Below are 13,003 nucleotides of genomic sequence, written 5' to 3' on the forward strand. Positions count from 1 at the left end.
GAAATTACTAAACGTCTAACATTCTCTCATTTACTTTCACATATATATCCAAATTAACCACGGTTCTCGATCTGACAATCCGAACACTTTAAAAATTAAGCATCGTTATATATATATATATATATATATATATATATATATATATATATATATATATATATATATATATATATATATATATATATATATATATATATTTGTATGGGTAAAAAAAATATATATTTAAGTTGTTTTATTTAAATAGTTAATCACCCAGTCATATAATTTATTTTATAGAATATGCAGTGTTAGTGAATATTTAATCACCCATTCATATAATTTATTTTATAGAATATGCAGTGTTAGTGAATATTTCTGGGTATTTTATCTGGCATCAATTTATTTCTATAGTTTTGTCTATTTCTATTAAAGTGAGCTTTCTCAATGGGATTGAAAATAAACTAGGATTTGTTGAGCTCTTCCCGACATCTCATGGTACACTTAATTTTAGTACAAAACAGTAAGGGTCTCCCTCGAGAAGTTTTGAATTGTCTTCAATCATTATTGCCCTAGTCACCATACACGCCAAACTGATTGAGTTTTGATTATTTAAATAATTAAAATTACAAAAATATCTTTTTACTTTTAATCTCGTTTATCAAATTATTCAATTTATTAACAAAAATATTAAAATACCTTTTATTTTAAATTATTATTTTGTATTTTCATTATATATCATAAAAAAAAAAATCATTACATTATTAAATTTAACATCAACCATTACTTTTTTCTTTTTTTAAATAACTAGATTTTTTTATAAACTTCAACAGGACAGACTAATTTTCAAACAAGAAAACAGACCAGAAGAAAGCTACTCAAATCTCAGGTTATGTCTACTCCCATTTCAATAGGAGACGAGTGTTAGAATATAATTTGTGTAATTGATCTCTTTTACAGTTAGATGCTAAATTATTGTATAATTAGTATGATTTATTTATTTAATAGCTATAAGTTAAATTAGTAGATGAAATAGATTATACAAAAGATGTATAATTGAAAAAATAGGTAAAGGAAAACATTTTTAAAGTATATTTTCAGAAGAAAAAAATGATGCCACATGGTTCTATTATAATTTCTAAGTTGAAAAAAACAGTAGGGGAACATATGGAATTATATAAGCCATACGAACATATTCTATCTATCCCTTTATTAATCCACAAGGTTAACAGAATCAAAAGATAAGAGTTAAGTTTCAATGGACAGAAGAATGTTCGAAGCTGCTTGGACCGGGGACCTTACGGTCTTAAAGAGGCTAGCAAAAGAAGATCCTCGGATCCTTCATTCTCCTTCTTTATTAGGCGGAGACAACCCATTACATATTGGTTGTATGGCAGGTCACCATGATATTGTCAAAGAGTTGATAATAATGAATAGAAAGCTTGCATATGATCTGAATGAAGACGGTTTAAGCCCACTTCATATCGCTGCAGCAAATGGTGACTTCAATATCGTAAAGGAACTCGTGATCATCAACAATATGGTGAAATTGTGTGAGATTGAAGGAAAAGATAGGTGCATCCCTCTTCATTGCGCAGTTATTAAAGGTAGATTGGATATAGTCAATTTGTTGATTGAAACTGACCCTGAATCCATAGAGAAGTCTACTGCTCAAGGTGAAACTGTTCTTCACTTAGCCATAAAGAACAACCAATTCAAGAGTCTGCAGATTCTACTAGATCATCTCTATCGAATGGGCAAGTTCAATTTACTCAAGAACAAAGATGAGCAAGGCAATACCATCTTGCATCTTGCCACTTCAAGGAAACAATATGAGGTATTTATACTTTTTTTCTTGTTTGATTCAATTCTCCTTAAATTTTGTCAAAATACCTCTGTTTCTTACTCGTGATTAACCATTTTAGGTAACTCCATGCTTGCAGGTGATTCGCCTCTTACTTCCCAAGCATGGAGTGCCAATGGTGGATGTAAATGCAACGAATGAAAAGGGTCAAACACCTCTAGATGTATTACTTATGAATAACAATAATGAGACCTCTAATTGGTGTGATAAAAGAATGGAGGAAATCCTAGTAGAAGCTGGGGCTAGAAAAGGTTTAGATCAATCATCTCCAGCTGAGGTCTCAAGTGAGATTTACTCCTCATGGTACTCTTACTTCAAGTACAAAATAGGAAGGGACTCTCCTGGAGATGTTCGCAATTGTCTTCTCGTGATTGCAGCACTTATCACAACCGCCACTTACCAAGCCATCTTAAGCCCTCCTGGTGGCACATGGCAAGACAACTCGTCTATACAATCTGGGAATCAGCCCCCACATATTGCAGGTCGGCCGATCATGCAAACCTACACTCCATTGTCTTACTACTTGTTTCTCAACTTCAACACAGCTGGTTTTTGTGCATCTGTGTATATGATCAAGTTGCTGACATTCGGGTTTCCATTAGTGCTAGAATTGAATATTGCATTGATTGCCATTGTGCTGACTTACCAAATATCACTTATCACTTTCAATCATGAGGACTTCTTTCAATTACCAACTTTAATAGTAACACCCCCAAAATATGTGTCAATTACAATGGTATGTTCTGCCATGTTGATGCCAATTCTTATGCCTATAGTGTTTTGGCACTGCAGAAGGATAATAAGTATTTGTGGGCTTAAGTTCAGCCGCGAGCCAAACCTTAATCTAACCCGACTCTGATTCTCGCTTACATTTTTTACTATTGGAGCAAAAGTATTGTGAAAATCAATGTCATCTACTTTGATAATATCCTTTTACTACCAATCTGCTTTAGTATTTTTAATATTGCCATCAGACCTTAATTTGGTTATGTAAACCAACTTACAACAACTCAAAGCCTTTACACCTTTTAATGTGGTTAATTCTCAAGTATCATTACACTTGAGTCCATCATTCCAGTCTGGGTATAAACTTGCTGGTTTGAAGTTTAAAGAGTTTGAATGATGATTGAGATTAGAAAGAAAATTGATGTACTCATTATCTGTTGTTTTTTTTTTATAAAAAGGAAGAGTTTTGACTCTACAGTCATTTGGGTTAATTTCATGTGAACTGATTTGGTTCACAATGAAATCTTGCATCCATTTTGGTGAATTTGTAATCCTTGTGCTTTTCCATGTGTCACAAGAAATTGGACAAGAAGAGTTTTGTTCTGCTTCAGGTGAATGATTCTCTTATGAGGTGAAAGAATTTTGGCTAATGCCCTGTAATTGAAGTTGCGATTAGTGTCGGTTACGAATAAAATGGCGTTATGAAATGATTTAGTTAAATAGTTTATTAAAGTTTCTCACACATTCTAACCATATTTTATTCTTTCAGATATCTAAGGTTCTATCTTCCTATCTAATTCAATTGTTCTTTAAAAGCCTCCACTTCTCATATCTCGATACAATTCTCTTTAATTAATTCAATGTATTGTATCATCAATTCTTTGACAAAAAAACGACCACAGCCCTACTACCTCGGATAACAAAGGAAATAGCTTGAACTCCTAAAGGAGGCCTGTTTGTTTACTTTTTGAATTGATCTTCTTTACTAATCAAATGTATTATTTATTATTTATAGGCCGGACAAAACAAATTAAGGACCACAAAACTATATTGATTGATTGGTCAATAGTTAAATTACAAGAATGATAACAAGCACTCACATAGGCTACTTGCATATATTATAAAGAGGAAAGGTTTAAAGAATGGTCCTTGGCTAAGAAATCAAGACAAAATAAAATAATAGAATCTACATATATAATAAGAGCTTGTTTGATCTTCATTACCACATGAAAATGGTTCAATTCATAAACCAAAATATTAAAAATACGAAACAATCTTAATAAACCATCTTTTCAAACAATTCAAAGTTTATCCAAGTGATCCTAGATCAAACAAGCCTTAATTTCACTCTACTTTGAAGGAGGCATCTTGACTTCATTATTCCATACAACAAAGGCTACTATTCCAAGTCAACATATCAAAAAAATAAAAGGGTAAACAGATACATTATAAAAAGGCACATGTTTTCCATCCCTTGAAAAAGAGTTAGTTAACATAGAAGAAAAGGGCTAGTTTTCGATGGACAGAAGGCTTTATCAAGCTGCATGGGCAGGAGACCTTATCGCCTTAGTGAGTCTAGCAACTGAAGATCCTCGAATCCTTCACTCTTCTCCATTAGTATGCGGGGACAACCCATTGCATATTGCTTGTATGGCAAATCACCATAATTTTGTAAAAGAGTTGATAAGGCTTAAGAGAGATCTTGCAGATGAGCTGAATGGACACGGTTTGAGCCCACTCCATATTGCTGCAGCAAATGGTGACTTGAATATCGTGAAGGAGCTCCTGAATATCAACAAAGGGGCACTGTGTAAGATTGAAGGGAAAGACAGGTGCATCCCTCTTCATTGTGCAGTTATTAAAGGTAGATTGGAAGTTGTCAAGGAATTGATTGTGATTGATCCTCATTCCATAGAGGAGGTAACATCTCGAGGCGAGACTGTTCTTCACCTAGCCATAAAGAACAATCAATTTAAGACTTTGCAGATTCTAGTAGATTATCTTGTTGGAATGGGAAAGCAGAATTTACTCAGAAACAAAGATCACCAAGGCAATACCATCTTGCATCTTGCCACTTCCAAGAAACAATATGAGGTAACTACTTCTTCTTTTTAATAAATATACTATCTTGATCCTCACAACAAGTAATTATAATTGTTCAAGGCACAAGGGATACAAAAATTCCCTATGAAAACCAAATCAGTATGATAACTAAAACATGACAATGAGGACATGAGTTATTGCACTCTACCACTGAGTTATGAGTCTCCACATAAGAGAATGATTTAATGTTATTCGAATAAAATGTATTTACATAAAAAATCAAATATTTAAATCTAAATCTAAAAAGGAATCTTCTTGTTATGAGAACCATGTGAGACATGTGAGTGATGCCTTTGCTAATTAGTTAAGTGGTGGGAGATACTCTTTAGTGTGTTCATCCTCACAATATGAAGGTGTGGTCACATTTAGGTAAATTAGTTATTCTCCAGCCCCTCAAGGTGAAGTTTGGTAGAAATCCAATTATCCCAGTTTAAGATTAAGGGAGTAAAAAATCGAAGATAATCCAAAGCAATAATGTACTTTGGTCTAAAAAAGGAAGAACTAATGTACTTTGGTAGAATGAAAACCTCCTTAAACTTGATTTTAATTTGTCAAATCATAATCAATGTCTACATATGCTCGGTAAGTTCATGAAAGAATGAATTGACGACAATAATGTGAAATGCAGCCTTATTGTCGTAAAAAGGCAGAATATGAAAATATGCAGGGATATGAAAATCAGTCAGAATGTAGCTAATCCAGTGTTTCTTTGTTTTCCAATAATTAATAATTTTGCCATGAAACACAAAATAGCCACTTAAGGAGAATCCCTGAATATAAATTGTCCTTTGGAAAGGAACAATTCAAGAGAAGGCTTAGGTTTCAAAAATCATACAAAGCCTTAAAATGAAATGTTGCATTGGTTGATTCACAAATATTGGGTCAAGTAGAGAAGCCTTCCAACAAGCCTTCGAAAAGATTGTTTAAAAACAAAGTCAATCTTATTGCAAAATTTGATATTCCACTGTCGAAAAGATTGTTTTAAGCCACAAGGCTTTTAAGTAGTCTACAAACTTGGTCAATCTTAACTTTAACATACTCTTGTGGAGGCAGTATGTAAATTTCCACAAAGAAATGCATAATTTTTAGTTACTATGGCTAATAAAATTCTAACACATAGCATTATGTGAATAGTTATCATGAAAGTCAACCCCTTATGATGAAAACCTTTAACAACTAATATGGCCTTATACCGATCAACTGAACCTTCTAGCTTGAGTTTTAATTTGTACACCCATTTCTAGCAAGTTTCCTTCTTACACTTGTGAAGTTCTATCATATACTAGGTATTGCTAATCTGTAAGGTTGGCAATGGTTAAGATCTTGAGATGCCTGAAAAAAACGAACTAGGTTCATGCAAGCTAGACAATTGCCCATATGCATGCATTTGATTAGGACATGGTGAAGGTTGAAATGGGTAGGTCTAAGGATAAACAAAATGGGGTTTGAGATCAACATTTTTAACATAATCTTGCATCCAAGCTGGGTTCATGATGAAAATCAGAGTGATGGATTAAGAGTAGGTGAAGAATTATGAAGTTCATGGATATTCTTACTAGAAAATATAGGATTGATGAATTGGATGATGCATACAAAGTATCCTCTAGGTGATATAGAGGTCAGAGTTATATTTTCAGCAACCTCTTTATATTAGAAGATAATGGAAATTGATGTTCATGAAAAACTTCATCATATCTGATTATGAGATTATTGGTTTAAGATTGAAAAGCTTGTATCCCAGAATTAGACATTTATAAGGCCATGGAAGCAAAACAGAGGCACCCAAAGGTTTTCAGAATTGAATTGTCTTGAACACTGACATTTAATTTTTGGTAAATTTGATTGGAATAGGTGGCGAGACACTTTCAAGAACAAAGGTTGTTGCTTTTTGCTTAAAGACAGAGAACTAGGGTTATTAGTGTTGCCTTTGAAAGACTTTTCACAAGAAAGAAAAAATCTTGAACATAATTGGGCAGCCACAACTTCTCGTTAAAACAATCGAGAATACAAATTGTTGATTCAATTAACAGCTCAAATATAAAACAAATAATAGAGCAAAATAAAGAACACACAACATTTTATTAAGTTCGGTCTCAATCATGCATACGTTATAAAGTTTTTTTTCTTTGAAACCTGAAGGAAGCTAGCACGAATAAAACTAAATTATCGCTGTCCTAACCCACTAATCAGAAAACCCTTAACTAATATGTATGAGTTATACCCAATACATTTTAGAAGTCTCCTAAAGATTGACACAGAACTGTATATAGAGATTGAATGCATCTTTATAAACTCTACAAATTCATTCTTTGCTTAATACAAACATTAAATTTCAAAAACAAACAAAAGATTGAAAAGGAAAGGAGTATTAACCATTTTATAAGATGAATGAATCCATGGCTTGCAGGTGATTCATTTCTTTCTATCCAAGCATGGAGAATCCGAAGTTATGGTGGATGTGAATGCAATGAATGAAAAGGGTCAAACACCACTTGATGTTTTACTAACCCATAACAACAATAATAATGAGGTAACTTCATCTTCATATGATAAAACAATGGAAGATATCCTAATAAAAGCAGGTGCTCAAAAAGGTTTAAATGTTAATGAATCAATAGTAACTATAGAGACTAATCCTTTAATTGAACTCTCAAATGATGACATCTTATGGTACACTTACTTCAAATACAAAGAAGGAAGGGACTCACCAGGAGATGTTAGGAATTGCCTTCTAGTAATTGTTGCCCTTATTGCAACAGCTACTTATCAAGCCATCTTAAGCCCTCCAGGAGGCGCATGGCAAGAACATTCATCTAAAGAAGGGAAGCAACACATTGCTGGTAGACCCATAATGCAAACCTACAATCCAATATTGTATGGGTTCTTTCTTTACTTCAATACACTTGGGTTTTGTACGTCTTTGTACATGATAAAGTTGTTGACTTCGGGATTTCCATTGTTGTTGGAGTTGTATACTGCATTGGGTGCAATTTTGGTAACTTATGAAATCTCGATTGCAACTTTCACACCCAGATCATCACCTGTGCCGACTATATTCTTGGTTGTTTCCATGTTGATGCCGATTACGATTCCTTTTGTGATTGGGTTTCACAGAAGGGTCTCAAGAGCTTGTGGATTTAATATGGGTGAGCCGAACCCTTAATCGATTTCTTAATCTGATTCTCAATTTAGTAGAGTAGTATTGTGTCACTTAAGATTATTTGATTATATTGTTGACAAGATTATGTATTGAAATTGATATAAACTGTACAACCCGTACTATTATCAAAATCGGAAAAGATTCATCTTAAATAGTTCTACTCGAAAACTAATTCGAATTCAAATTCAAATACGATTTCGAAGATATTTTGAGTTAGGCAAGTCAAAAATTAAATCTAATTTATTTTTATTATTTATTATATAATTTATTACATATAGAATAAAATAAAAATATTGAATTAATCCGAAATTAAAATTTAAATTCGGTTAAGTTCTATAAATCGATTTTTAATTTGATATTTGGAAAATTTGTTTGAAACTTATGTTAATATTTTGTAGTTAATTTAATTGAATAATATTAAAAATTATTTTAACTTTCCAATATATGAATTATTCATTTTTCAAGTACATATACTTTTGAAATTTTCGAAAAGTCGATCAAATCAATATGTAAGTTTATAGTTTGTTTTCTAGAATCCAATAACATTGTTATATTCTATTATGTTTTTCTTTTATTTTCTTATTACACGTTTTAACGGTTTTTTTTATTTTCCCATGATATTATTTTATCGATGTGGTTAATTGATTTTATCATTTTTAATATAGGTAGACTATTTAATAAAAAAATAATGATAGAGAAAAACAATTTTTTTAAACAAAAATAGATAGGATATTATGTGTTATAAGTGAAATAAAAATTTAATAGGATAACAATTTTAAATTTTGAATCAAATTAAAAATATGACCCATCATTACCATTTTTTTTTTTAATGTATAAGATCGTTTGAAAAATAATATGATCAAATATTTAACACTTTAATTGCAAAGGACATGTTATACATTTTAACAAACAAAATACTTTAAGAAATTTAACACATTTTACTTTTATTTATACTTCATTTAACTCTTTAATCAAACCTCGTGCTCACTCTTCAACTAACACCATCCATTAACTTCTTTACCCATTTTTTCTTTTAGTAATTTTGTAAGAAATTAAAAAACATATAATGTGTAGTTGAATAAAAAATTGAAAGTTAATTTGTTATTAAATTTGTAATCCAACCACAAAATGACATCAATTCTATACACACAAAAACAAAAAAAAATGAAAAACATTTCCTCAAATGTATTATTACTTTTTTTTTCATTATTCCTCATTCTCAGACATTTCATTTTTCATTCTATTTTTACACTAATTATATCATTTTATGGTATTATCTTGTTTTTTTTTTTTTAAATTTTATTCATATTATCACATTATTATCATTTTAGCTATTAAATTACTTAATTTATTAATAAACATATTAAAATACTTACTTACTTTTATTAATCTAGATTTTAAATATAAAATAATATTTTAATAATTTATTTTAAATAAATCTCAAATAATTTATTCAAGTATTTTATTTTTTTAGTGAAACTTTAACTTAAAGTGTTAAGTAAGTGTGAAAAATAATATTTTATCTGTTAGAAACAAATATTTTCAAATAAATAAAAATATCGTTCAATAAAAGCATAACGTGAAAATAAAAAAAAAATTAAATACAAATTGAATATATTGTATTCAATTAATTGACTCAAAGATTTCAAGAATAATATTAAGTCTCCACAAGAAACATATAAAAAAGACAACTGCATTACATTCATGATCCATCCACAAATACTTTAAACACAATAACATGATCATGAGATACACACTTTAAGCACAATTACATTGATTCAGAAATATAAGAAAAATAAAAAATCCAGAAACACACATTTAGTAAGCATTGATCATTAGAATCCCAAGTATGGAATGAAGGTTTAGGCTAGTTCGATTTTAAGAAAATCTTACAAACATCTTATTAAGGAACCCAATGGCAGGGATTATAAGAATTGGCCATATTGTAAGACAAATTATCCATACAACCTGCCCTTTGAATGTTGGATCATTTTTAGGTGTTTCAAAAATATGGAATTTTCCTGAAATTGACAATGCAATGGATGTTTGGTAACTAATGAGAAGAAACACTAATGCCAATTTCAAAATTCTAAAAGTCGGGATGCGTGACATCGACAACCACATCACATATATAGATGCAGAAAATCCCCATGAGTTGAAGATGAAGAACGAGCCGTAAAGTAACATCTCACCGGAAAAATGGGAATTCCTAAAAGAAAAAAAGATGTGGTCCCTCCTCCCTTTCCATTTCCATGTCTCACCGGGGGGGTTTAAGATGGCTTGGTATGTAGCTGCCACGATAAGGGCCGCGACGACAAGAATATAGTTACGAACATCTCCGTTGTCATAATATTTTCTTTTATCTGAACCATGATTTGGAAGAGCCCAAACTACATGACGTGATTCGTTACCAGATGAATTTCCATTTTGAGGCCCCATGGCCTGATTATGATCATTTTGTGACAAGATATCCTCCTCGTCATTATTAATCAAATTCTCTTCTAACAAACTAAGCACCTGCACCAAAACCAAAACCAGAAATTAGAGTTTGGACTTTAACATAATTATCTTTCTTAGAAAACATATTATAGCTAGCTAGGTACCTGATGATGTAGTTTCTTGGAAGTGGCTAGATTCAAGATGGTATTGCCTTGGTCATCTTTGTTCTTCAGTAAATTGAGCTTGCCCATTCGAGAGAGATGATCTAGTAAAATCTGCAGAGTCTTGAATTGGTTGTTCCTTATGGCTAAGTGAAGAACAGTCTCACCTTGAGCAGTAAACTTCTCTATGGATTCAGGGTTAGTTTCAATCAACAAATTGACTACCTTCCATCTACCTTTAATAACCGCACAATGAAGAGGGATGTACATATTTTTTCCTTCAACCTCACACAGTTCTACCATATTGTTAGCAACCAAGAGCTCCTTTACGATATTGAAGTCACCATTTGCTGCAGCGATATGAAGTGGGCTTAAACCGTCTTCATTCAGATCATATGCAAACTTGCTATTCAGTATTATCAACTCTTTGACAAAATCATAGTGACTTGCCATACAACCAATATGTAATGGATTGTCTCCGCCTAACAAAGAAGGAGAATGAAGGATTCGAGGATCCTCTTTTACTAGCCTCTTTAAGACCGTAAGGTCCCCGGTCCAAGCAGCTTCAAACAGACTTCTTCTTCTGTCCATTGAAACTTAACTCTTATCTTTTGATTCCGGTTAACTATGTGAATTAATAAAAGGATAGATAGAATATGTACTATGTGCATTTTCCTTTATAGTGGAATATAAAAGACTTCAATATATTTGACTTCTATAAATAATAAGTTAGCCACATAACAAATATATATATATATATATATATATATATATATATAAATATATAAAATGATGTTTATTTTTTAAAGTGTCCAGATTGTCGGGTCGAGAGTTGTGGTTAATTTGGATATATATGTGAGAGTAAATGAATATTTAGGTCGGATTGTGGTTGACCCACTCATAAATTTAAAACGGTTAAAAATAAAATTAAGATCCTATATAAATGTTTTGAATTTGTAACCTAACAAAACAAGTACAATCCTTTAACCAAGTGTAATTAGAATGTGGTTTGCCGAGAAATAATATGACAGTATCAATTGTAAGTGGTTAAAAAAATATGAATCAAATATTTGATTGACCAAAGTGTAAGACCACGATGTTAAATATTAAAAAATATGAATAAAATATTTGATGTGTAAGGTCATAAGATAAGAAGTTTATTCGGAAAAAATATGTGAGAAGATATGTGAGAAGATAAGTTGTTTTATCAAAGTGAATAAAATATGGAATGAGAGTTTTCTATTTTTTTATTAAAATATATTATTTGTGATTTATTAAGAATTTTAAACAATAAATACATATTATTATTATTATTTTATTATTAAATTTATTTTATTTATATTTTTATCCGTATATATCATACGAAAATCTTCCTAAAAACATTGAATTTTAACCATGTTTAAATATTTCTATTTGAGTGATTGAATTTTATCACAAAATTTCAATAATATATTTTTTTCACTCTTCCATCTATTACATATTTTTCAATAAATGTTTTTTCATTAAAATTGGAATTTTTTTACAATTATTTATGATACATTTTGTTATGTTTTTTTTTATTATGAATGTTATATATTTTTTGTTTGTTGTGTGTAAATATTTGGATGAACCATTAAAGACTTAATTCCTGCATTTCATATTAAATTAGAATTGAATATTTATCTGTCCGAATATGATTCCATTGTTCTCTTTAATTATTTATAATTGTATTTGGTCCAGACTGGAACCGTACAATGAAGAAGAGATAAGATAAGATATGTGTGGTTTGGCATGCATGCCATTGAATAAAAAAAAGATGTACGATTTCTTTTCATTTTAGGTGTCTTTATATTTAAATATGAAAAATGATTAGGGGAGAAAATTTGGGTTAGTTCGATACTATGAGTACTATGTATGTATTGTATTTATTCGTTTTCTACATGTATAAAGAGAAAAAAAATCAATAAATGAGGGAGGTGATGCTTATTTTTGTGTAATGGTGTCACTTCATGAGTGGGATAGAGGTAGTGCATGTACTGATAGCATCGAATTAACCGGGAATTTGGGAGAGATATTTTAAAGGGAATGACGTTGCACAATCTGATTGACCAAAAAAATAACAGATTTTCTCTCTCTTCTCATCTTTTTTTACAGTCAAATGATGTGGTGACACGTCATTCTCTCCCAAATTCCTTAAGAAAATCACTAGTGATGGGTTAACTAACCGTTAAATCTATACTTAAACATGGGTTAACTAACTGTTAAATCTATACTTAAACATATATTCTCAAGCGTTTAGAATATTCTTGTATAAACATCCTTCTCCACTCCGTTTATCCGTCCCTAGTAATTAAAGATAAATACAATGTGAAATCAAGAATTATATTGACAGTAAAAAATGCAATAAGTTGCTTTTCATTCTTTTATTTAAAATATAACAAATAATAAAAACAACTCTTATTCTTGGATTGTGTCTATTGCATGTACATGTCAACTTTAATTATTATTTAAATTATAGTTTGTTAAATTATAATTAAACAAGTTATTATTAAAAAAGTTATTGTTAAGAAAGTCCAAAATTTAAGTATAATTATA

General features: G+C 30.6%; 3 protein-coding genes across 3 annotated transcripts; 2 read left to right on the forward strand and 1 right to left on the reverse strand.

The window, feature by feature from the left end:
- The first annotated feature begins 1,253 nt into the window (after window positions 1–1,253).
- LOC124912295 (ankyrin repeat-containing protein BDA1-like) lies at window positions 1,254–2,783 on the forward strand. Its single transcript, XM_047452892.1, has 2 exons — window positions 1,254–1,813; window positions 1,920–2,783. Exons 1-2 carry the CDS (start codon window positions 1,367–1,369, stop codon window positions 2,697–2,699), a joined length of 1,227 nt encoding a protein of 408 aa, XP_047308848.1. The 5' UTR covers window positions 1,254–1,366; the 3' UTR covers window positions 2,700–2,783.
- A 1,021-nt stretch (window positions 2,784–3,804) lies between these two features.
- On the forward strand, window positions 3,805–7,870 carry LOC124912944 (ankyrin repeat-containing protein BDA1-like). Its single transcript, XM_047453577.1, has 2 exons — window positions 3,805–4,660; window positions 7,077–7,870. Exons 1-2 carry the CDS (start codon window positions 4,085–4,087, stop codon window positions 7,830–7,832), a joined length of 1,332 nt encoding a protein of 443 aa, XP_047309533.1. The 5' UTR covers window positions 3,805–4,084; the 3' UTR covers window positions 7,833–7,870.
- A 1,636-nt stretch (window positions 7,871–9,506) lies between these two features.
- On the reverse strand, window positions 9,507–11,088 carry LOC124912518 (ankyrin repeat-containing protein BDA1-like). Its single transcript, XM_047453156.1, has 2 exons — window positions 10,433–11,088; window positions 9,507–10,346 (listed from the first exon to the last, which is right to left on the reverse strand). Exons 1-2 carry the CDS (start codon window positions 11,018–11,020, stop codon window positions 9,708–9,710), a joined length of 1,227 nt encoding a protein of 408 aa, XP_047309112.1. The 5' UTR covers window positions 11,021–11,088; the 3' UTR covers window positions 9,507–9,707.
- Window positions 11,089–13,003: the final 1,915 nt, after the last annotated feature.

Source organism: Impatiens glandulifera, chromosome 8 (assembly GCF_907164915.1).
Source record: "Impatiens glandulifera chromosome 8, dImpGla2.1, whole genome shotgun sequence".
Classification (NCBI taxonomy): Eukaryota; Viridiplantae; Streptophyta; class Magnoliopsida; order Ericales; family Balsaminaceae; genus Impatiens; species Impatiens glandulifera.

Excerpts from the sequence above, each read along its gene's own strand:
- LOC124912295 (XM_047452892.1), top strand. The coding sequence starts at position 1,367 with ATGGCAGGTCACCATGATATTGTCAAAGAGTTGATAATAATGAATAGA. Across the intron at positions 1,814-1,919 it reads CTTCAAGGAAACAATATGAG|GTGATTCGCCTCTTACTTCC; the intron begins GTATTTATACTT and ends CCATGCTTGCAG.
- LOC124912944 (XM_047453577.1), top strand. The coding sequence starts at position 4,085 with ATGGACAGAAGGCTTTATCAAGCTGCATGGGCAGGAGACCTTATCGCC. Across the intron at positions 4,661-7,076 it reads CTTCCAAGAAACAATATGAG|GTGATTCATTTCTTTCTATC; the intron begins GTAACTACTTCT and ends CATGGCTTGCAG.
- LOC124912518 (XM_047453156.1), bottom strand. The coding sequence starts at position 11,020 with ATGGACAGAAGAAGAAGTCTGTTTGAAGCTGCTTGGACCGGGGACCTT. Across the intron at positions 10,347-10,432 it reads CCAAGAAACTACATCATCAG|GTGCTTAGTTTGTTAGAAGA; the intron begins GTACCTAGCTAG and ends GTTTTGGTGCAG.